Source organism: Geotrypetes seraphini, chromosome 4 (genome assembly GCF_902459505.1).
Source record: "Geotrypetes seraphini chromosome 4, aGeoSer1.1, whole genome shotgun sequence".
In the NCBI taxonomy this organism is placed as follows: Eukaryota; Metazoa; Chordata; class Amphibia; order Gymnophiona; family Dermophiidae; genus Geotrypetes; species Geotrypetes seraphini.
In genome coordinates this window covers 195,102,632-195,128,619 of record NC_047087.1, presented here as the reverse complement: position 1 = coordinate 195,128,619, position 25,988 = coordinate 195,102,632, and the positions used below count along the sequence as shown (strand labels likewise).

Genomic DNA, 25,988 nt, shown 5'->3' with positions numbered 1-25,988 from the left:
TGCATAATGAGACTTCACGCCTGGTCCCTCTCTGTACAGATGAAATTAAACGAATCAAAAACAAAATTACTCTGGCTCGGCCCAAAATTAGTACACTTGCCCACCCTCTTCACACTACCCACAGGCCCTGCTCTGCACCTTGAGTTCTCAAGCAAGGTCCTCGGCATCACTATCGACTCCTCCCTCTCCCTCAACGATCATCTGAACTCCTTGACAAAATCATGCTTTTTCAGCCTCCACATGCTGAGGAAAGTAAGATCCTATTTTCACCAAAATCATTTCACCGTCCTTGTACAATCCATCATCCTATCCAAACTCGATTACTGTAATGCCATTTATTCATGCCTAACAAAAAAAAGTCTTCGCAGAGTCCAGCTTATCCAGAACACTGCAGCCAAGCTGATTTTTGCTAAACGCAAATCTGATCGCGTCTCCCCACTACTTGCCAATCTTCACTGGCTCCCAGTGCTTTCCAGAATTCACTTCAAATGCTCCTGCCTAGCTTTCAAGATCATTCACGTCATCCTTCCGCCCCTAATCGTTCTATCCTTCCTCGCCCTGATGCCTGCCACCACCAGATCAACCCACAGATATAAACTATCCTTCCCCTCTCTACATGGCGTATTCCACGCAGGCAAACTGGGAAGATCTCTCCTCTCCAAAATCACAGGCCTCTGGAACAATCTCACTGTCCCGCTGTGGAACCTGGGCTCCCTTCAACTTTTCCAAAAACAACTGAAAACCTGGCTATTGTCTAACATATAACCTCTCTTCTCTTGCTCACATCCCCTCTGTTTATATGCTCTTGTAAATTTGCTTATATGCTCTTGTAAATTTTCCTTTTTAAGCTTTGTAAACCGTGTCGAGCTCCACTTCCGTGGAGATGATGCGGTATATAAACTTAAGGCTTAGTTTAGTTTTAGTTTAGTTGCCATATTCAGTTTTCACTGCAGTTTCTTGATTTTCATATAGGCTCTCTATCAACTGAGTTATGCGTTTAGGTATTCCCACTAGAGATCTCCATAGTTTATTGTGATCCACACAGTCAAAAGCATTGCTGTAGTCGATGAAGCAAAGGTATAAGGGTTTTTGGTATTCTTTGCTCTTCTCCAATATCCATTTAACATTGGCAATAATGTCTCTTGTTCTTCAACCTTTTCTGAAACCAGCTTGCTCAACGTATGATTGGAACCTTCATTGTATTATTTTCAGCAATATTTTGCTGGCATGTGAAATTAATGAATTGTTCTGTAGTTGTTACAGTTCTTGGCATCACCATTCTTCGGTATAGGTATGAACAGTAATCTTCTCCAATCAGTTGGCCATGTTTTTTTCATTCCAAATCTGTTGACACAGTCGAGTGAGGACCATGATAGCACCTTCTGAGCCTTTAATTAATTCAATTGGAATACCGCCAATACCAGGTGACTTATTTTTCAAAAAAGCTTTAATTGCTGCTATGACTTCTTTACGATATTATTTGGCACATCAATGAGGAAAAAGAGTCAAATATCCTCTAAAAACAATAAGTTATTACTCATAATGACAGGAGTTGCTATTCAACAAATTACTAAAAATTGGAAAAATTATGGTAGATTAAACTATAATTTCTGGTGGAATTCATTGTGCCAAATCTTTAAAATGGAGAAAAAGCACAGTTACTTACCGTAACAGGTGTTATCCAGGGACAGCAGGCAGATATTCTTGACTGATGGGTGACGGCACCGACGGAGCCCCGGTACGGACAATTTTAGAGTGATTGCACTCTAAGAACTTTAGAAAGTTCTAGCTCGGCCGCACCGCGCACGCGCGAGTGCCTTCCCGCCCGACAGAGGCGCGCGGTCCCTCAGTTAGTATAAGCCAGCTAAGAAGCCAACCCGGGGAGGTGGGTGGGACGCAAGAATATCTGCCTGCTGTCCCTGGATAACACCTGTTACGGTAAGTAACTGTGCTTTATCCCAGGACAAGCAGGCAGCATATTCTTGACTGATGGGTGACCTCCAAGCTAACAAAAAGAGGGATGGAGGGAAGGTTGGCCATTAGGAAAACAAATTTTGCAAAACAGATTGGCCGAAGTGTCCATCCCGTCTGGAGAAAGCATCCAGACAATAATGAGATGTAAAAGTGTGAACTGAGGACCAAGTAGCAGCCTTGCAGATTTCCTCAATAGGAGTGGAACGGAGGAAAGCTACAGATGCTGCCATTGCTCTGACTCTATGGGCCGTGACAGAACCTTCCAGTGTCAGTCCGGTCTGAGCATAACAGAATGAAATGCACGCTGCCAGCCAATTAGACAACGTACGTTTAGAAACGGGACGTCCCAATTTATTTGGATCAAAGGACAGAAAAAGTTGAGGAACTGATCTGTGGGGTTTCGTACGCTCTAGATAGTAAGCCAGAGCCCTTTTACAATCCAAAGTATGTAGAGCTTGTTCTCCAGAATGAGAATGAGGTTTTGGAAAGAAAACAGGTAGAACAATGGATTGGTTGAGATGGAATTCAGATACAACCTTAGGGAGAAACTTTGGATGTGTACGCAGAACCACCTTGTCATGGTGAAAAACCGTAAAGGGAGGATCTGCGACCAGTGCATGAAGCTCACTGACCCTCCTGGCAGAGGTAAGGGCAATAAGGAAAAGCACTTTCCAAGTGAGAAACTTGAAAGGAGAGGTAGCCAAAGGTTCAAATGGAGGCTTCATTAAGGCAGAAAGAACCACATTGAGATCCCAGATAACAGGAGGGGCTTTAAGAGGTGGTTTCACATTGAAAAGCCCACGCATGAACCTGGACACCAGGGGATGAGCTGAGAGAAGTTTTCCATGGACTGGCTCATGAAAAGCTGAAATGGCACTGAGGTGGACTCTGATGGAAGAGGACTTAAGGCCAGAGTCAGACAAAGAGAGCAAATAGTCCAACAACGTCTCCACTGCCAGGGAAGTGGGATCAAGATGATGAAGAAGACACCAGGAGGAAAATCTCGTCCACTTCTGATGGTAACATTGCAGAGTGGTTGGTTTCCTGGAGGCATCCAGAATGGAACGAACAGGCTGAGATAAAAGAGTATCATGAGATGTCAGCCCGAGAGATACCAAGCTGTCAGGTGCAGAGACTGGAGGTTGGGATGTAGAAGGGTTTCCTGCTGTTGCGTAAGCAGAGAAGGAAACAGAGGAAGAAGAAAAGGTTCCCTGGAACTGAGTTGAAGTAGAAGGGAGAACCAATGTTGCCTGGGCCACCTCGGAGCAATCAGAATCATGGTGGCTCGTTCCCTCTTGAGCTTGAATAAGGTTCTCAACATTAGAGGCAGAGGAGGGAAGGCGTACAGGAACAGATTCGACCAGTCGAGGAGAAAAGCATCCGCTGCCAGACGGTGAGGAGAGTAAAGTCTGGAGCAGAATAGGGGCAGCTGGTGATTGTGAGGAGCTGCAAAGAGGTCTATCTGAGGAGTGCCCCATTGAGTGAAGATAGACTGCAGAGTTACAGGATCGAGTGTCCACTCGTGAGGCTGGAGAATTCTGCTGAGTTTGTCCGCTAAAGAATTCTGTGCTCCCTGAATGTAGATAGCTTTCAGGAAGAAATGGTGATCTATGGCCCAATTCCAGATCTTTTGGGCTTCTTGGCATAAAAGGCGAGAGCCTGTCCCACCCTGTTTGTTGATGTAGTACATCGCAACTTGATTGTCTGTGCACAACAGGAGGACCTGAGGAAAGAGAAGATGTTGGAAGGCCTTGAGGGCATAAAACATCGCTCTGAGTTCCAGGAAATTGATTTGATGCTTCTTTTCCTGGGCTGTCCAAAGACCTTGAGTCTGGAACTCGTTCAAGTGAGCTCCCCATGCATAAAGAGAGGCGTCGGTGGTGATGACCAGTTGATGAGGGGGCTGATGGAACAGAAGACCTCTGGATAGATTTGAGGATACCAACCACCATTGAAGAGACTGACGAAGAGATGATGTCACAGATATGTGTCGTGAGCAAGGATCCGTCGCTTGGGACCACTGAGTAGCAAGGGTCCATTGAGGAGTGCGCAGGTGAAGACGTGCGAGGGGCGTGACATGAACTGTAGATGCCATGTGCCCCAAGAGTACCATCATTTGCCTGGCTGAGATGGAAGGCAGTGAAAGTACCTGCTGACATAGAGACTGAAGGGTCTGAAGACGATTGGATGGTAGGAAAGCTCTCATGAGGAGTGTGTCCAGGATCGCTCCAATGAATTGAAGTCTCTGAGTGGGGATGAGATGAGATTTGGGTAGATTGATCTCGAACCCCAGAATTTGTAGAAACAAGATGGTTTGGTTGGTGGCCAGGAGAACTGCTTGAGCGGATGTGGCCTTGATTAACCAGTCGTCCAGGTAAGGGAAGACCTGGAGGTGGTGAGAGCGTAGAAATGCCGCTACCACAATGAGACACTTGGTGAAGACCCTTGGAGAGGAGGCAAGGCCGAAGGGCAGCACCTTGTATTGGTAATGACAATGATTGATCATGAAACGGAGATACTGTCTTGAGGTTACATGGATCGGTATGTGAGTGTATGCCTCTTTGAGATCGAGGGAGCATAGCCAGTCGTTTTGATTGAGAAGAGGATAAAGGATGGCTAAAGAAAGCATCTTGAATTTTTCTTTTACCAGGTGTTTGTTGAGATCGCGGAGATCCAAAATTGGTCTGAGATCCCCTGTTTTTTTGGGGACTAGAAAATAACGGGAGTAGAATCCCTGCCCTTTTTGATCTTGAGGAACTTCTTCTATAGCGTTTAGAAGAAGGAGGGATTGAACTTCCTGAATGAGGAGGGCAGATTGAGGACTGTTCAAAGCAGACTCTTTTGGCAGGTTTTGGGATGGAAGAGTCTGAAAGTTGAGAGAGTAGCCGTGGCGGATGATGTTGAGGACCCATTGGTCCGAAGTGATAACTTCCCATCGGCTGAGGAACAGAGAAAGTCGACCTCCTATAGGTTGAGGCAGGAGAGCAGGAATAGGAATACTGGCTATACTGTGGAGAATGAAGTCAAAAGGGCTGTGACTTCTGCTGAGGAGGTGGTTTCACAGGTTGCTGCTGTGGCTGCTGTCTGGGAGGTTGACGTTGTTGCTGCCTTTGACGCCTGGGTTGCTGAGCAGTGGTAGGTAATGGCCGAGCTGTGAAGCGGCGTTGATAGGCCGACTGCTGCCTATATGGTTTTGGCGGAGGAGGCTTCTTTTTATTTTTAAGCAGGGTATCCCAGCGTGTCTCATGAGCAGAGAGCTTTTGTGTGGTTGAGTCCATGGATTCCCCAAAGAGCTCATCCCCTAGGCAAGGGGCGTTGGCTAACCGATCCTGATGATTAACATCAAGGTCGGATACCCGAAGCCAGGCCAGGCGACGCATAGCTACCGACATTGCTGTCGCTCTGGATGTAAGTTCAAAGGTGTCATATATGGATCTAACCATGAACTTACGTAATTGAAAAAGAGACGACAAGCAGGTATGAAAGGAGTGATGTTTTCGTGAAGGAAGGTACTTTTCGAAGGAAGCCATGGTGGTAAGGAGATGCTTCAAATAAAAAGAAAAATGAAAAGCATAATTGCTAGCTCTATTTGCTAACATAGCATTTTGGTAGAGCCTCTTACCAAATTTATCCATGGCTCTACCTTCTCTGCCAGGAGGTACCGATGCATATACACTGGCTCCTGAAGATTTTTTAAGGGTGGATTCGACAGTTAAGGATTCGTGTGGAAGTTGAGGTTTGTCGAACCCAGGAATGGGAATTACCTTATATAGAGAATCCAGTTTACGTGGGGCCCCTGGGACAGTTAAAGGAGTCTCTAAATTCTTATAGAAAGTCTCCCTCAAGATGTCATGAAGAGGGAGTTTCAAAAATTCCTTTGGAGGCTGGTCAAAATCAAGGGCATCCAAAAAAGCTTTGGACTTTTTGGATTCAGCCTCCAAAGGAATGGACAAGGAGTCACACATCTCTTTCAAAAAGCAGGAGAAAGAGGAAGTGACTTGTTTGGAGGATGGGTCAGGGACAGTTGAATCCTCCTCCTCTGAGGAACATTCACCTTCAGAAAGAAAGGGTTCCTCTGAGTCTCCCCACAGATCAGGATCCCTGACATGGGGAGTATGGTCCCGAGACTCAGGTGTCGATGATTGTAAGTGTCGGGTTTTGTGTAACGACTTACCCGACCTCATCGATATCGAGTCAGGAGATGTTATCGGTCGCACCGGTGCCGAAGTCTGCACCGATTGATGGTGAGCTCTCGGCTCCGGTGCAAGAACTGGCATCGATACCGATGAGGTTAGTTGAAGCGGTACCGAAACAGTGGAAGCAGGTAACACAGGCTGTTCCACAATCGGTACCGGTAGCTCGGTGCGGACCGGCACCGGAAGGTTCGGAGCCAGGATAGCAGGAAGGAGCTGTTTCAATTGGTCCTTAAGTTGCACCTGAAGGATGGCCGTGATGCGGTCATCAAGGGATGGCACCGGTACCGCCTTTTTCTTCTGCGGTACCTGCGGTGCCGTTCGACGCCCCGGAGATGAGGAGCCCGATGTCGAGGGACTCACCTCTATAGGGGCGGAACGCTTCCGCTGGCGTCTCACAGTCGGCAGGATTGGACTCACTGCACTCGAGACCGGAGGACGCTCCAGCGGGGAAGGCTTCTTAGCCGGCTTACCTGACTGGTGAGACGCCGGTGCGGAATCATGCGGCGTCGAAGAAGAGGGTGCCGACTGAATCGGTGCCGAAGCTGGAGTCGATGGAACGGGGTCGGACATCTCGGCACCGAACAATAATCGCTGCTGGATCTGGCGATTTTTTAATGTCCGTTTTTTTAGAGTGGCACAGCGGGTGCAAGTAGAGGCCTGATGCTCAGGACCCAAACACTGTAAACACCAGTTGTGTGGGTCCGTGAGAGATATAGGCCGAGCACACCGCTGGCACTTTTTAAAACCCGGTTGAGGGGGCATGAAAGGAAAAACGGCTTCAGCCAAATCGAAGGCCGAGGCTTCGATGGTGGCAGAAGGCCCCGCCGGGGAAAGATTAAATTAAAGAAAAAACGAAGGGTTTTTTTTTTTTTTTTTTTACAAAAAAGAAAAAAAGAAAAGAAATAAGATTAAATAATCAAAAGTTTACGCGAGCGGGAAGGCAAAGAGAAAAAAGTTTCAACAGCCGTTGAAAACGCGTCTTCTTAGCTCCGCGGAAACTAAGAAACTGAGGGACCGCGCGCCTCTGTCGGGCGGGAAGGCACTCGCGCGTGCGCGGTGCGGCCGAGCTAGAACTTTCTAAAGTTCTTAGAGTGCAATCACTCTAAAATTGTCCGTACCGGGGCTCCGTCGGTGCCGTCACCCATCAGTCAAGAATATGCTGCCTGCTTGTCCTGGGATAATATTAGCTATTCAACAGGGATGCTATAATAAATTTGTTGATGTTTGGGAGCCATTAGCAAATTATTGTAAGGATTGATTATATTTAAAAAATAATTTTATTCCCCTTTTATTTATTGAGGTATAGGGTGGGGGGAGGGTGGGCTTATTTTTTCAAATTATATGAAATTATTAAGTTATAATGAACGGAGGGAGGGAGGGAGGATTTATATATTATGTTTCAATATGTGTGATAAAAAGTGATATTAAAGTTTGTATGATTGTATTGTATTATGAAACACTTGTTGGAAGTATAAAAATGAATAAAGATAAAAAAATATAAATAAAATATCTGATTCTTCTTTGGCTTCAATTTCCCCAATGTTATCCTCATTGCCTTGTTTGTATAAATTTTCTGTATATTCTTTCCATCTCTTTTTGATGCTTTCTGGATAATTCAGTATCATTCCATTGGCGACTTTAAGCATCCCCAGTTGAGGTTGGAATTTCTGCCACAATCTCTTAATCTCCTGAAAAGATAATCTGGTTTATCCATTTATGAACTGTTGTTATCACGATTAATGTTGTTATAATCAGATGTACACTGCTATACTCTGTAATTCGCTGTCTGTACAATTTCTCTTTATTGTAAACCGCCTAGAAGTCGCAAGATTGTTGGCGGTATATAAGAATAAAGTTATTATTATTATTTACATGTTCTGATTCAATTTCTGACAAATATCCTTGAGAAATCGTACTTTGTTTTGCCGAACTTGATGTTGAATCATCTGATTCACTTGTGATACTTTTTCTCTATCAATAGATTTGCTTGTCTTCTTTCTTCTGCTACTTTTCTGGTTTCTTCTGAGATCCAAGATGATTTCTTGGCTTTCTTTTTCTTCTGAAGTGGGTTTTTTTTTTTTTTTAGCTTCATCACTAATTACAGTTTTAATGTCATTCCATAACTCTTCAGGCTATCTCCTGTATCAATCAAGACAAACTTGTTGTTTAGTTTTATCCAATAGTCTGATGGAATGTTTTCAATGTCATATTTTGGGAGGTTTCTAATGATCTTCTTTTGAAGCTTCACCTTGATATTGCATGTCAAAAGCTTGCGGTCGATTCCAAAATCAGCTCCTGGTATTGTCCTTGCAGTCAAAACCGCAAATTTCCATCTCTGTTCTATGCAGATGTAGTCAATTTGATTTCGATACATGCCATTTGGAAAGGTCCATGTGTACTGGCAACATTTATGGTGTTGAAAATGCGTATTCATATTGACAGCTGGTTTGTTTTGCAAAACTGTACTAAGTTATCACCAGTTTCATTTCTTTCTCCTATGCTGTGCTTTCCAACCACTGCATCTTTAAATGTACTTCCTACTTTTGCATTGAAATCCCCATAATGATCAGTAGGTCTTGTTTCGGCATTTGATCTATTACATTTTGAAGTTGTTCATAGATCAATTCTACATCCTCATCTTCTGCATCTGTCTTTGGAGCATATACATGGATCAAGGTGACATTGATCGGCTTTCCCAGCAATAATGCGGCAGATTGAATTCCTTGAAGGACAAGGCCGAAGCAGCCTGTTTAGAGTGCTGCCGGCCCAACGCTGCTTGGTTGAAGGTAGGGCTTGCTCGTGGTCAGCAGGGAGGGAAGGATGGGTCAGCAGGGGTTCGGCTGCGTGGTGGGGGCAGGGGGGAGTGCTTAAGGGTTCTGCTGCCCGAGGGATGGGAGGGAGGGAAGGATAGAAGTTGGTCAAGGGTTCTGCTGCCCGAGGGATGGGAGGGAGGGAAGGATAGAAGCTAGGCAAACTTCTGCTGCACAGGGGGATGGGAGGGAGGGGAAGAAAGATGCTGCACATGTGGGGGAGAGAAAAGAAAGAGGAAGAATTGGGGTGAATAGAGGAAAGGAGAGATGATCATGTGCATATCCTGAAAATAAGACCTTTTTGGGCCCCAAATGAATATAAGTCACTGTCTTATTTTCGGGGAAACATGGTAGTATGGTGAATGAGTGCCTTAGAAACATAGAAACATGATGGCAGATAAAGGCCAAATGGCCCATCCAGTCTGCCCTTCTCACCTAGGGGACCATCTTCTAGCACTATATGTCAGTTCTTTATATCTCATCATCATTATCAAGTTTTCTTGACAGAATATAGAAGTAGATTGATGAGCCTTTCATCTGCGTAGTATAAATTCGATGTTGTCGCCGTTGTTGCATCAAACACAATCCTCTACCTCCAACACTGCCTATCTGCTGCTGCCCAGATAGGTGGATATATCATTAGTCTGACATCTCCACTGAAATCTGCCCGCCTTGGGAGGCCCTTCTGGTAGTGAAACTAATGACAGCACAGCTTCCAGCTTCTCAGATGTGCACAAGCCCCATTGGCACATCAAGCCCATGTACCATGACTGGAGTATCTTTCATTAGTCACTAATTTTTTTTCTTCATTATAAACCCTTCAGTACTCCACCTAGAAGTAACTTTTTAATATATTATCTGCCTAGAATCTGATTGGAGAATAGAGCGGCCTGTAAATGTTACATAGAACAGAATCAAATTTTCAAAGACCTGGGCTTGACTGGTGCCATGTGGCATACCTGGGTTAGATCCGAGGCTGACCTATTCCTCTGTTCTGTTGGTCTGACTCGGTATGGATATTCTTTTCTTACAATTAAGTCATTTATATTCCGCTATAGCCAACAATTAGTTCACAGCGGATAACATTGCAAAGAAGCTAGATTAAAAAATCTAGGATTATACATATGATATGGAGGTCCTCCAGAGTCCAGTGTTCATAGCCCTAACAGAAGGAAGTCTCAGCTACTGCACAGAAGGGACCATTCTAGGTGGCTTCAAATGCCTTTATAAATAAATGAGCTTTAAGAATTTGGCCTTAAAGCTTAGGAATGTCATTCCAAAGGGATGGTGAAACAACTGAGAATGAAGTGGTTCTAGCAAGATGTGAAAGAACATGAAGGAATGAGGGTACCACTAAAAACTGCTCTTGGGAGGAACACAATGTATGGACAGGAGAGTAAGGTATAAGAAATATGAACAGGCTTTGTGCAACTGGAAGTGCTGGGAGCGCTTCACTTCCTTGTCAGCCAGGATCTTCTCCAGGGCCCGTGACAGGAACATGCTTTTGGTCTGGCTCTCCTACTGCATGACCACCCTGGCTCTTTAGCTCGGCTGCTCTCTCGCACTCAGCCACGCAAGGAGGCGGCCCCGAACCCCATCAGGAAGTGACAGCGCTACCTCAGGCCTGCACCCTCCCCACTCGCCCTCTAAAGGAGGAGTGGCAGCGGCCGGCCAGCAAGAAGCAGCGCTGCCGATCCTGCTTTAAGGGCGGGTCAGACAATGAATCGGGAGGCTGATTTTTTTCTGAATCGATTTGAATCGATTCACCCGAAATGAATCGGTGAATTGATTTGAATCATGAATCAGGCAGCACTAATGCAGACTGCAGTGCATCTGACAGTTGCTGACAGGTGCATGGTGGTGGAATCAGTCGTTGAACATGTTGATCAAGGTTAAATGTACTTGATTGGGTTAAGGTCTGGGGAATTCAGAAGTCAGGGAAGTAGCTAGAAGTCTTGGTTGTGCTCTGCGAACCACTCACAAAAAATTCTGGTGGTATGACATGTTGTATTGTCCTATTGAAAGATCTCATCAGCCATTGGGAAGACAGTCAAATGTATGGGTATACTTGATCCGAAAGGATGGAGAGTGCCTTCAGTTGAAAGTGCCTTCAAGGATCCAGATCATACTAAGAAAACATTCCCTAGAACATAATGTTGCCGCCACCAGCTTGTGTACATCCAATAATGGTTGCTGGGTGTTTGTTCACAGCAGTTTTATGCCTCAAATGCCAACATCTATCCGTTCAATGGAGCTCAAAATGTGACTCAGAGAGAGCAACCCTCTGTCAGTTGGTGCAAGTCCAATGTCGGCACTCTTGTGCAAATTGCAGCTGTTTTTTGCGATGAACCATTGTGAACATGGGTGCAGTCACCAACCATCTGCTCCAGAGCCCCTTTGCATCAGGGTTCACTACATAATCATTTTAGACACACTTCTGGAAGCCTCCAGGTTCGTTTGGATGATGAGCTGCTCCACGGTAGCTTGCTGATCAGCTCATATCAGCCTGCGCAGCTGACATTCACCTCTCGCTTTAATGGCTTGTGCTGCCCCGCAGTTACCATGTTGGGTCATCGAAAAGAAAAGGTTCCATTCACAGTACACTTTAACTACAGCAGCAAGTGAAAAGTTCATTAACTCCACCTTTTCACAAATGCTGCCACCCTTGGCCTAGTATCCAATGTCTGATAAATTTCGCTTTCTCCCCCATGACAGCCATGGTTTGTATATTGGCATCTTACTGACATCTTACCCACAAAGTCTGTGCATGACAAGTGCATTCGTTCATTGGCTATACATCCCTGACATCAGAGGTAGGTGGTGGTCATAATAATGTGACTCAGCCGTGTATAATTACATGGGAATAAAGACCTCAGACATCCCTCAATTGTGGTGTCTCATTTAATCATAGGCCTAAATAACCCCCAAAATTTTTTAAATGCAAATTTTCTGGCATTTTGAATGAAGACAGTTTGTTTTGTACAGAAAAGAAACTAGTTATATGACTACAATCTTTTCAGTGAGTTTTGAAAAAAATGGTAAGTGAAACAAAGCGATAGTTATTAGGATCGGTGGAGTCAATTGAACCCTCCTTTAAGTGTGGGTAGATATTCCAGACTGATGGAAATACGCCTTTAGTAAGACTTGTAATGACCACAGATTGGAGATAGTTAATAAAAGTTTCAGTAGAAAGTTCAGTACAGGATCAATAGGAGCTGACAATGAGCTCATGGTAGAGAGCTGATGATGAGTTCATGGTTTCCTGTTAATAGCTCACAAGTTAATCCTCTGGCAAGAATTAAAACATTTTGCAGAAACGTTTCTGAAACTCTGTGGTATGTATACTAATTTGCATAGATTTGCATATTAATATACATTTTTAAATTAATAAATATGTCTGAACCTACAGACAACTAAATGAAGTGGGCCACTTGGAGTATAGTTTTATCAATATTGCACACAACACAGCGCTAAGACTATTCAAATGGAAGATTAAATTAGATATTCTCTTTTTACACGGTGGTTTCCAGAGTTTGAAATTACATGACCAGGATTTTCCTGCAGTCTTGACTTATATGCATTTGTTTTTATCATCGAACTCTCAAATTTTAGGACATAAGAACATAAGATTTTCCGCTGCTGGGTCAGACCAGTGGTCCATTGTGCCCAGCAGTCAGCTCACGCGGCGGCCCTTAAGTCAAAGACCAATGCCCTATTTGAGTCTAGCCTTACTTGCGTATATTCTGTTCCAGTAGGATCTTATCCAACCTTGTCTTGAATCCCTGAAGGGTGCTTTCCCCTATAACAGCCTCCGGAAGAGCATTACAGATTTCTACCACTCTCTGGGTGAAGAAGAACTTCCTTATGTTTGTACAGAATCTTTTCCCTTCCAACTTTAGTGAGTGCCCTCTCGTTGTCTTCACCTTGGAGAGGGTGAACAATCTCTCTTTCTATACTAAGTCAATTCCCTTCAATATCTTGAATATTTCGATCATGTCCCCTCTCAGTCTTCTCTTTTCAAGGGAGAAGAGGCCCAGTTTCTCTAGCCTCTCGTTGTACAGCAACTCCCCCAACTTAACCTATTTTGTTGCTCTTCTCTGAACCCTTTCGAATAGTACTATATCCTTTTTCATATAAGGCGACCAGTGTTGGACGCAGTATTCCTGGTGGGGGCATACCATGGCCTTCTATTGCACATATGGATTCTATTGTGATACATTTTACTGACTGAATAAAATCCTGCATCATAGACATTACTTCTGCAGTCTTGCTTTTGGTTGCAACCCTTTTTACTGTGGAATTGTTGGGTCCTCTTTTTTTGTTTGTTGGCTTCACCTTCTTATATGCTAGCAATTTATCAAGTTTTTTTGTACAAGTGTTTTGGTTGGGAGAAAAAGAATCATACTGATCATTGCAAAGGAGCAAAATAGATGGGCATGGATGGAAGAACTGGCACTTGGGGAGGGAAGAAAAGATCAAAGACAGATGGGAAGGGAAGAAAAGATCAAAGACAGATGTGGAGAGGAGATGAGGAAGTTTGAGATCTAATGAGAGAAGAGAAAATAGTGGAAAAGAGGGAGGGTGAATCTGGAACCAAGGTGGGGAAGGAAAGGGAGGGTGGAACCAAAATGGAGAACGAAAGGGAAAGAAGACTGCACATGGATTAGGGTTTGGAAGAAGTAAACTCTCATACTCCATCCTCACCTGGCAAAGATCTCTTCTCTTTCTCTCTCACACACTTATAAACTTGGTGACAATTCAGAGAGGTAAGATGAGACCCAAGCCACTCCTCTTCCTCTGCCACCTGAAGCCTTCCTTGAACAGTGAAACCTTGGTTTACGAGCATAATTTGTTCCAGAAGCATGCTCATAAACCAAGTTGCTCATATATCAAAGCGAGTTTCCCCATAAGAATGAAAGCTCGCTTTGATTCGTTCTACCTCCTCCTCTCCCCCCCCCCTGAGGCTACTGGCGCTGCTCCATCACCCCTCCCCCCACTCTAACCGGCATCGCACCCCCTGAACTGGCATTGCAAACCCTCCCTGCGAATGCCCCCCCCACCCGCAAGAACCGCATCGCACCCCCGTGCTGGAAGCGGCATCCGCCCTCCCTCCTTCCCAAACATGTTTCTTACCCCATCTGCTGCTTGTGTGAGTGAAAGAAAGCTCCCGCCTCTTGCCTGGGCTGGGCCTTGAGCATCTGCGCATGCTCAAGGCCTTCTGGCTCTCGTTCTCTTGGAGAGAACGAGATCTTGGAGAGAACGAGAGCCAGAAGGCCTTGAGCATGCGCAGATGCTCAAGGCCTAGCCCAGGGAAGAGGTGGGAGCTTTCTTTCACTCGCACAAGCAGCAGATGGGGTAAGGAGAATGTTTGGGAGGGAGGGCAGGCGGATGCCGCTTTCAGCACAGGGGTGTGATGCGGTTCTCGCGGGGGGGGGGGGGTTGTGATGCCGGTTCGGGGGTGCGATGCCGGTTAGAGCGGGGAGAGGTGCTTGTGTATCGGAACATGCTCGGTTTGCGAGACAAAAGTTTGCTAAGTCTTTTGCTCGTCTTGCAAAACACTCGCAAACCGGGTTACTCGCAAACCGAGGTTCCACTGTATTTTGAACTGCATGGACATTGTACTATACAGCCTGAAGTACCATCAAGTTTCATTTTAATTTGATGAATCGCTTATTTAGATTTACTAAGCGAAATACAACATTAATAAAAAAAATATAAGCATATATTTAGACATACCATTTAAAATTATGGGGTTAAACCAACAGACTTACAGACTAATCAATACACGAGGTAAAAAAGGACAGCACTACTCTCTCTTCCTACTGCTGGTTCAATGCAGGAGGAATGTGAGATGCATACCTGCCTACATGCATGTGTTGGGCTACCCAATACCCCAAACACAGCCATTGGTTTCTCTTAATCCTAAAAGGGATTAGCCAATTCCACTGCTCTTTCCAAGGCCACAGAATCACAGGAAACTTGAAGCCCTGAATATGATGCAAGAAATCCATCCTGCAGCTTGCAACTAGCACACCTCCAGTTTTACTGCACTTGCTTATGTGTTCCACTTCCTATTTGTACAGCAGGAACACAAATCTCTGCTTTTATCTTGCAGAATCAGAAATGGATTCTACTTGCAATCTGTTTACAAAGATCTGGTTACCTTCTGCAGATAGAGAATCATTCCTTTCAGGATCCCGTGGAAAGTCTTCCATCCCCTTTTTCCCCTTGGGGCTTGCATGTCAAAGGAAAGATAAGAAAAGAAACAAAGCAGAGAGGAAGCCATGAAGCCACTGAAAGTATCCCCCAAGATTCAGTTCAATGATTCTGGACTCTTTACAGACTGTCTTCAGACTAATATAAGAATCATCCAAAGATGAGGTGCATGAACTATCTGAGCTACCTAGAACTGCCCTTAGGACCCCACAACCCATCAAGTTTTCAAGATATCTCGAAGATACATGGGGTAAATTTGCACATGCTGAGTCTCCAGTATATGTAAATGTATCTCATGCATATTCACTTTGGATAACCTAGTACCCAGACTGGATGTGTGGGTCCTCAGGGAAGACTGGATGTGTGGGTCCTCAGGGGTTAATATTCAGCCAGCAGTGGTGAACGTTACGTTGGCCTTTGGCACTGAATATCCAGTTTATACGGAGTCAGCTAACGCAGTGATTCCCAACCCTATCCTGGAGGATCACCAGGCCAGTCAGGTTTTCAGGATAGCCCTAATGAATATGCATAGAGTAGATTTGCATACCTGGCACCTCCATTATATGCAGATCTCTCTCATGCATATTCATTAGGGATATCCTGAAAACCCGACTGTCCTGATGGTCCTCCAGGACAGGGTTGGGAACCACTGAGCTAACGCATAGCCAGTTAAGTCAATATTCAGAACGTAAGGGCTATGAATTACTGTAAAAAGATAGGACTGTATTTTATGTGGTCCCATTTATGTGGTTACCTTAGTCAATCAAGTGCTGAATATCAGCACAGAACTGGACAACTGCTGACTCTGCTCCTGGCCCCCTCCCAGTTTTCACTTAGTGTAGGTGCTAACTGTTAATTTTCAGTGGCAATAACTGGTTTAGTGATACTGAAAATTAGTGGATAGCCCGGAACAAATGATTTAACAGGACAGTTGCCTATTTTAGCCAATTCAATTGTTTTGAATACTGATCAGTCAAAGTAAATTCTGCTGTCTTGAAAACTTCATGTATCCACTTCCTTCAGGACCAACACAGAGACCAGAATTCTGCAATCCAGTATTTTCATATTGTTCTGCTGATTATGTTTGTGCTTCCAAGAGAGCTCAGTATCAGTTTTAGGTTTCCATTCAAGTGCTATTCTGTACCAATGTGAATAACTTGCACAACACTGTTATGTTATGTTAATCAGGTTTTCTATTCCACCTTTATCTATTCAGTTCAAGGTCGGATTACATTACAAGAGGATTACATTACATTATCCAGGATGTTATAATGGACAGTTTGACACGGACATTCAATAGAGTTGCTACTACAGGTAGATCAGAACAGTTATTAACACAGTTAAGTCATAGTTACAAATTACATAGTTACAAGTTCAAGTAGTGGCTTCTCATTATGTCCCAGAATTTGCATTAGACAGTTTAGAAATGGTCTTTTACAATTACCATTTTGGTTACTTCTTTCTGTCTTGGTTCAGAAATGCTTTTAAAAATTTTCAGAACATGAGATAGTGGTCACAAGATCGTAGTGTAAGTGGTAGTTGGTTCCAGCTGATACTTTACATCTTATATCCTCTATAATACAGACAGTGGACTTATGGGTAAAGGATTTCAAACTTATTGTAAATTTAATCCAGATAAAACAAAAATTTTTCTAGCCTTACCATTTAACAAGATCAAAGAGGACACTTTAAAATTGAATGGGGTCACTTTTCCAATGCCATTCATAAAAATTATAGGGATTCACTTAAATTGGAATCTATCACTAGATGCTCAAATTAATGTCCTAGTCAGGAAAAGTTATTTTTTGTTAAGGAAGCTCCAAACAAGCAGAGCATATTCTGACGTTTCTTCTTTTAGACTTCTGGTACAATCACTGGTCTTAAGCTCTTTAGACTATTGCAATATTATCTATCTAGCATCATGCAAAAAGAATATTAAAAGGGTGCAAATTATTCAGAATACAGCCATTTGAGTAATTTTTAACTTGAAAAAATTTGATCATGTAATGAAATATTATCAGATTTTGCATTGGCTTCCAATCGAGGCAAGATTATTATTCAAGCTCGGCTGCATTTGTTATAAAGCATTGTACGGTCTTGTACATAACTATCTTATTGAACATTTTAAATTTGTTGACAGAAAACACTTTTCTCATTATTTTAGACTATTTGCATTCCCTACTGTAAAAGTCTGTATATATAAAAGATCTTTTCTTTACTCTATCTGGTTGGTACGTGGGATAAGAGCTTTTGGAATTTGATAATAAATTGTAGCTCTTATCAGGCTTTTAGAAAATTGTTACTTACCTATTTGACAAATTTTTCTGAATGAGATTATAATTCACTGTGAATGTACAGTTTTCTACTTTTATGTTAACCATATTGAACTGCGAGGTAATTGCTGTATATAAATGAATTTTTATGTTATGTTATATTGAATGGACAAGGTAATTTGCCTGGTAAACTTTATATTGTTGCATGCTGGGAATTTTAAGTGGAAAAGATTTCTGGTGAAATATCTATTGGAGGCACCCTGGAGTAGGATGGCAAACTCTGCTGGGTAGTCGGGGGCATTCCCTCTCAGGATCTTAACAGCTGTGATGCCTAATTTAAACTTGATCCTTGCAGTTATGGATAGCCAATACAGTTTCCTATAGTAGGACTTGTAGGTGCTCTGATTTCCATAGTCCATATACTAATCTTACTGCTGCATTTTGATCTAGTTGAAGATGCAATGTTTTATAGCAAAGAACTCGTGTTATATTACAGTAGTCTAGTCGAGATACTATGTGCAAGAGGGATGTATAATTATAGAGAGGATGCGGTATATAAACTTAAGGTTTAATTTAGTTTACAAATGGGAAGAGGCATAGGCGGGACCCAGACTTATGCGCATAAAACTTATAGAATGCGCATTCCTGCTATACTTATGCACTAGCATTTATATCTAATCTAATCTTTGATTTTATATGCTGATTACATCCCTACAAGAGGGCTTGACTCGATTAACAAAATGTTAATAAAATATACAAGAGATTACAGCAAAAACTGTATCTTTTATACAAAAATTTTATCTTTTATACTCGTTTATTTGAAGAGGAAAAGTCATTAGTAAATTTCTGAAATAGGTATGTCTTCAATGCTTTACAAAAAATAGATAAATGAGATAGAACTCTAACTATAGAAGGAAGGTAATTCCAAATTTTTATAAACAAAAAATAAAATGATAGACAGAAATTGGCCGTAGTTTTTATTCTCTTAACAGTGGCTCCAAGGTTGACATATGTGGTCACACCCCCAAATATTAGGTGCATTTCTATCCAGTTAGACTAGTATTCTATAAAGGAAAGGAAGCACCTACTTTCCTTTATAGAACTGAATCTTAGAAGGCACCCTCTTATAAGAATTGCCCTTTAAGGAGGTCATTTTATAAAGTCATTTCTGCACATATGTTGTCACATGGGCTTGCAAATGTGATGATGTGCACTTTGCTGGTAGGCATACACTGAGGTAGAGTTTGGGCTGAGTTTTCAAGTACTTGCACAGATGATAAAACACTCTATGCACTTAAGTGAATAATTTAGGTGCAGTCATCATTTACACTACCTAATACTTGAACTTAGCAAAATCAACCAACTTCTAGTACCTAAAAAATGCAAATGTGACGCATGAGCATATGTACATTTTTGCTATTAGGGCTGGTTCTGGGTTTTCATTTTTTAAAGGCACATAAGCGTCTATATTGCCTTTATTAAATAAATGACTTTTACTTTTCTTATGTGCCCTGTTATAAAATTAACCCCTAAAACAGTAGATAAAAAATTAAATTTTTACAAAGCCAATATAAATCTCTATGGGACTCCACCTGTGAGTTCTCATTTTACAGTTAGGACCCAAGCTCCACTTACTGAAACCACTAAATCATGATGCAGAATAAATTATGCTGCCAACATACCATCACAATCACATAGAGGGTAATTTTATAAAATATTGTCTAGTTTGAAAGGCAAAGTAGGCACCTACTTTGGCGATATTCTAAAAAGAAAGTATAGGTGCCTTTGGCACTTATTTATGAAGCACACAGATGTCTCAGAATGCCCAAATGGATGTCCGTGTGCTTTTTTCCCCACTCGTACCCGTTTGTCTAATCGAGTATGTCATTGTTTTGTCTAATCTTGTATGTTTATTTTGTTAAAGGTATGTTTAATTGTATTATCTGTTTTTATCCTATTTTAAAATGCATAACCACCTTGAAATAAATTATAAGGTGGTATATCAAATTTTTAATAAACTTGAAATCTCCAAATCCCCATTTTGCAAAGACAGGAAAGGGACGTCCAACACTGCAGTATGTTCAAATAGCAAGGGAGCCTGTTGGGGGCATGTTTTAGGTGGGACTATGGAGTGCTGGCCCAAAATCAGGACCTCCAACAGCAATTATCAAATAGGAAGAAATGTTGAAACCTAAAAACAAGTATGTCCTAATAAACATGCACAGAATTTGCTTGTAGGTGTGTAGTTTACAAACAACATGTGTAATTCACGACTCCACCCACATCTCACCTAAACTATGCCCAGGAACACAACCACAAGCAAGTTGAATTAAAGTAAAATAGTAAACAGATCATCTAGTCTGCCCATTAGTTATACCAGTGTATCTCAAACTGTGTGCTGCGGCACACTGGGGAGAAAGAGAGGCGCCGGCACCAGCTGACTGCCTACAGGATGTGTCTCTCATGGCAAGAGGCATGTCCCGTAGGCAATCAGCGGGCGCTAACACCTCTCCTCTCCAGCTGGCCTTCGTGCATGCATGGCCATTGAAGTGATGAAGTCGCACATGCACATGTCATCACGGCGACATCTGTACACTTCCGGGTGCCTCGAGCCGGGGTCACTAGCTTTAGTGTGCCGCAGCTTGAGAAAGTTTGCGGGACACTGAGTTATACCCATTAAATACATGATTAATTTAACTTGTCTCTTCTTTGATATTTTTACACACATATGCATCATGCAATGTTATAAGAGCTCTTTTCCACACACAAATCAGGAATTAACATTAAAAACACTTTATAAAATTACTAACCAAATTATCCCTTTCCAATCATTTATACAGATTACCTAATATGTCACTGCCACTGTTTTGGTGCCATTTTGCTTTCTTAGCCCAGGCTGAAATGCAAAAGGTTAAATGTGCAAAACAACAAAAAGACTGTGGAACCAAAGATCAAGTAGTTTAATAAGCTTCCGAATAACTTAAAATAATCTTAAAAATAATCTTAAAAACAATCTACACAGGGTGTATACAGTCAACAGTGACCTACAGGATAGAAACTAAGTAATGTATGCAATAAAAAATGACCCAACATGGGCCATGTTTCGGTAAAATAAAAATGACTTCCTCAGGGGTCTTATAGGGTCCTAAAAGATGGAAAGAGAAAAGATTTACAAAAAATATTTATTTATTTAAATAAACAAGACTAAGTGATGGTGCACATGTAATATAAGTGTGAATGATAAATTGTGTGAGGTGAAATGAAATCATGAAAAGACAATGATGGTAAAGCAGAACAAATGGTGGTAATTAATAAAGGGATCCTTTTACTAAGGCGTGCTAGCCATTTTAACGCGCGCTAAATATTAGTGCGCGCTAAACGCTAACGCATCCATAGAATATAATGAATAATAATAATAAAGAATATAATGGACGCGTTAGTGTTTAGTGCGTGCTAAAATGACTAGCGCGCCTTGGTAAAAGAACCCAAAGTATGGTAATGAACACTCTAAAAGAGGTGAAACGTGATGTCAACATTGTGAAAATACTCCGATCTTTTGTTCCACAATCTTTTTGTTGTTTTGCTGCTTCATTTTCTTTGTGGAACCTTTTGGTGCTATTTGGATTTTGTTGTTTTAAGGTTAAATGTGCTACGGAGGCCGAATCCTGCGCTCGCACACGCACCCGCACCCCCGGAGGACCGCTCACACTCGCACCCGCACCCCCACCCCGAAGGACCGCTCGCACTCCCACAGCCTCCCCACCCCCTCCTATCATGTAGAAGCTGCCTATCGTCGCCCTGCTGCTTCCTCTGCCGGCGGTCCTGCCCCTTCTCTTAGCCCTGTGTCTACGCTGCTTCCTCTTCCGGCGGTCCCGCCCTTTCTCTGAAGTCAGAGAAAGGGCGGGACCGGCCGAAGAGGAAGCAGCATAGACGCAGGGCTAAGAGAAGGGGCAGGACCGCCGGCAGAGGAAGCAGCAGGACGACGGTAGGCAGCTTCTACATGATTGGGGGGGGGGAGGCTGTGGGGGTGCGAGCGGTCCTTCGGGGTGGTGGTGCAAGCGGTCCTGCGGGGGGGGTGAATCGGACATCGGGGGGGCATCAGGCTTTCAGGGTGGGGACAGGACTTCAAGGGGGGACAGGACTTCAAGGGGGAGAGGAGAGTCGGGGCGGGCTAAAGGAGAGTAGGGCTGGCCAGAGGCGAGTCGGGGCGGGCTAAAGGAGAGTCGGGCTAGCCAGAGGAGAGTCGGGGCGGGCTAAAGGAGAGTCGGGGCGGCATGCGCAGTATAGGGGTGTGCGTGGTATATAAAAATGTATTTACATAAATTACAGTTTCCCGCGTGCTATACCCGTGTGCACGTTTTACACGGGTGCGCGGTATATGAGTGAAAATACGGTACTCCCGACTTACCAATGTAATTTTAAATTTTTCTCTGTAATATCGCTGTCTGATAAAAAGTGAATGACTGACTATGTGTATTGAGACTGATTAAATGCCAGAGGCTTTAACACAGCAGGCTTAATGTAAACATATTGCTGTGATTGTGCATCTGACCCTGTGATCCCTTTGAATTGATATACAGTAATTTAGATTTTGTTTGATCTGAGAAGTTAGAAACATAGAAACATAGAAATAGACGGCAGATAAGGGCCACGGCCCATCTAGTCTGCCCACCCCAATGACCCTCCCCTACCTTTTTCTGTGAATAGATCCCACGTGTCTATCCCATTTGGCCTTAAAAATCAGGCACGCTGCTGGCCTCAATAACCTGAAGTGGAAGACTATTCCAGCGATCAACCACCCTTTCAGTGAAAAAGAATTTCCTGGTGTCCCCGTGCAGTTTCCCACCCCTGATTTTCCAAGGATTCCCCCTTGTTGCCGCGGGACCCTTGAAAAAGAAGATATCTTCTTCCACCTCGATGCGGCCCGTGAGATACTTGAATGTCTCGATCATGTCACCCCTCTCTCTGCGTTCCTCGAGTGAGTACAGCTGCAACTTATCCAGCCATTCCTCGTACGGGAGATCCTTGAGTCCCGAGACCATCCGGGTGGCCATTCTCTGGACCGACTCCAGTCTCAGCACAATCTTACGGTAATGCGGCCTCCAGACTTGCACACAGTATTCTAGGTGGGGCCTCACCATGGATCTATACAGTGGCATAATGACTTCAGGCTTACGGCTGACGAAACTCCTGCGTATGCAACCTATGATTTGCCTTGCCTTGGATGAAGCTTGCTCCACTTGATTGGCAGTCTTCATGTTCTCACTGACGATCACCCCTAAGTCTCGTTCTGCTTCAGTTCTTTTTAGGATCTCGCCATTAAGGGTGTAAGTCTTGCATGGATTTTAGCTGCCCAGGTGCATGACTTTGCATTTTTTGGCATTGAAGCTGAGTTGCCAGGACCTAGACCAGGGCTGAACTTTTTTGTGTGTGTTATGTTCAGTCAGTGTTCTGTTTTATAATATACAATGGTACCTTGGTTTACGAGCATAATTTGTTCTCGGAGATCTCGGAGAGAACGTGAACTCGCAGGCCTTGAGCATGCGCAAATGCTCAAGGCCCAGCAGAGAAGAGGAGGCCGATCTTCGGGCACCAGCACCAACGCACAGGACATGGCAGCGCTGGTGCCGAGGCCGAGCTGAAAGTATGAAGTGGGTTCGGGTGGGTCTGGGGGACTTCAGGTCGTGGCGGGAGGGTGCCGGATCGCGGGGGGGAGGGTGCCGGATCGCAGGAGGGGAGGATGCCGGATCGCGGGGGGGAGGGTGCTGGATCGCGGGGGGGGGGGGAGGGTGTCGGATTGCAGGGGGGTGCTCGTAAATCGAGCCACGCTCGGTTTCTGAGGCGCCGATTTTGCGAATGTTTTGCTCGTTTTGCAAAACACTCGCAAACCGTTGCACTCATAAACCGAGGTATCACTGTACATATTTTTTCATTACTTTAATTGGGCATCCTCATCAATGATAACCTTTTCTAGTTACAGTACTATTTCAGCACCCTGGACAGATACCATGCATGCCACATAGGATCTATCAACCATTCCCTCTGGGATACCATAGCTGTGATGCTGAACAGCATTTCACAGACACCTTTTGGCATCTTTCACACATTTCCTGTAACTTTTAATCAGTCTCTTTAATCGACCTTAAGGATTCAGGTCCTTTCTTCCACAGAAAAAATGCTTGGCTGTGTGACAATTGAAAGTTCCTTGAATGAACAGCTCATCTCTGGTCTTGTTGCAACGTATCAATAAGGTTTAGGTTGGGACTCTTGAGTTGGCTAATCTAAAATATGACATCTCTTCTTTTTCAGCTATTCTGCAGTAGAATGTTTGGGGTCATCATCTTGATGCAAGCTCCACTTCCAGCTCAACTTCATCTCAAAGATGGATGGACCTGATATCATAGAGTGAGAGAATAGGGTAGGCCACTGGGGCCATGGTACTATTATTAGTTTGACCAACACAGCATCAGCACTTAGAAAGCTTGGGGTTGAGGCCAGAGATTGTTTGGCCTCTCCAACCCTAAAGGTGTTTCATTACCTCTGTCTGATATTGCACACTAGGCAAAGCTTCAGTCTTGCCTCCCCCTCCCCACCAGTTAACCTTTATGTTCCTAGTACTCTCTTCTCAAAATCTGATAATTAAACACAACAATAATGATCATATCAGCACCACCTTTCCCCAGCTCGATTCCATAAAAAGCATAACTGGACATTATAGTTTCAAAAATATGAGGGCAATTTCCAAAAATTATCAGCTGAGCAAGTGGGTTATTTGAAAACTGAAGTCACAGGAAAGAGTTGGAAAACACTCCAAATAATCCGAAAAAAGCAACTCTCTTCTACTATGGGAAGAGGCTAGTGAGACACCCACACACTCCTCAAGTGGAAAAAAAGACAGGGGACATATGAACAGCATAAAGCTGTATCAAAGTAAACCCACTGTCATCATCGGTCAGAAAAAACTCCACATACTGAACCCACCAGTCTCGACCCAAGCAGGTAATTAAGAAAAGCTGTGAGAAATTCAAACTTGGCGGGAGGCAATTTCACAGAAAATGACAAGTCCAATAGCCAGCTTAAATAGTTCAATATAAGACCGTATCCAAACAGCAAGTCCAAAAAAATCCACGAACTTTCACTTATCTGTGACGATTTCAACCACTAAAGGTCAAATTCGAAATAATCCCAACAGGAGACCCCGTTTTGCTGGAGCATGGTTAGGGGAAAACTCCCCATCCTCCATGCAGGTAAAAGTTACATGCTGATGGTTCTCTCAGTTTGTAATGCTTTCATTGTCACTGCTTTTTGCCACACCCCAGAAGCTGCTGCCCTAGGTGTCTGCCGTGTCTGACTAATGTGCAATTTCAGCCCTGCATACGGTCTTGTAACCCTGTCCAGACAGATAAGCATCCCCTCTCCTTTCACAGGATCTCTGGAACTTCTTTTGATCATAGCACACTGAATTCTTACTTTTTATGGTGAAAGCCAAACTGAAAACCTTTTTTGACTTTTGTCTAGAACAGGATGCTCCAACTCACTTCTGCAGATTTCCTCTGCAGGGTGGTTTGCCTGCTACCTAACTACTTAAGCTCATGATAAGCCAATTAATTAACTGTGCTGAGGATTCTTTAGGCTCATTTACTATTTCTGAATTAGTCTTATACCTCCAGATTCTATAAATGGTACCCAGTTAGATGTGGATATTTCCATTTCTGAGTAGTTTGACAGGCTAATTGGCCCTTAACTGGTGCAAAGGATCAAATGTTATCAGAGCCAATTTATAGTTATGCATGGAAATACCGTGCGCACTGTTCTATAACCCCCGCATCTAATTTCAATTGTGCTGAACTTCAAAGTGGGCATGGCCATAGGAAGAGCATGCCGGGAAATCAGGTGTGGGGATTAGCGGTGAGCACGGGGAGACGCCGGGACCGCACCGAAACCAGCGGCAGACAGCAGAAGCAGTGGCGGAATACCGATCCAGCAGGGGATAACGGTTTCTCTGCAAATTCTGAGCTTCCGCATGGAAGGCAAGAGAAGGAGTTGGCTGTCGTGGGAGACCAACTCCGCCCCCAACAGCCCTTGCTGAGCCGTTCTTCAAATCTGAAAAACTGCCATCTTTCCTGCTCAGCCCTTCTTCGGCTCCAGCCACCGCAAGGGAAGGAGTTGGCCGTCGTGGGAGACCAACTCCGCCCCCAACAGCCCTTGCTGAGCCGTTCTTCAAATCTGAAAAACTGCCATCTTTCATGCTCAGCCCTTCTTCGGCTCCAGCCACCGCAAGGGAAAGAGTTGGCCGTCGTGGGAGACCAACTTCGCCCCCAACAGCCCTTGCTGAGCCGTTCTTCAAACCTGTAAAACTGCTATCTTTCCTGCTCAGCCCTTCTTCGGCTCCAGCCACCGCAAGGGAAAGAATTGGCCGACGTAGGCCAACTCAGTCCGCTGCCTCCACTCTGCCTGCCTGGCTTAAGTCTCCCATGTTCAAATTCCATCGTGATCTGTACAGTTTACTTGATTGCATT

The 25,988-nt window shown here is 43.8% G+C and overlaps 1 protein-coding gene across 7 annotated transcripts in view; it reads right to left on the bottom strand.

The window, feature by feature from the left end:
* LOC117360112 (PH and SEC7 domain-containing protein 1-like) overlaps positions 1-25,988 on the bottom strand; it is a 350,510-nt gene that overhangs the window by 15,590 nt on the left and 308,932 nt on the right. For 6 of the 7 annotated variants that reach the window (XM_033943787.1, XM_033943791.1, XM_033943792.1 and 3 more), the window contains one exon: positions 15,144-15,214. The exons of the other annotated variant lie outside the window; for it this stretch is intronic. In XM_033943787.1, the coding sequence (XP_033799678.1) occupies positions 15,144-15,214 (71 nt within the window). The remainder of the gene's footprint in view (positions 1-15,143; positions 15,215-25,988) is intronic. 7 annotated transcript variants of the gene reach the window in all.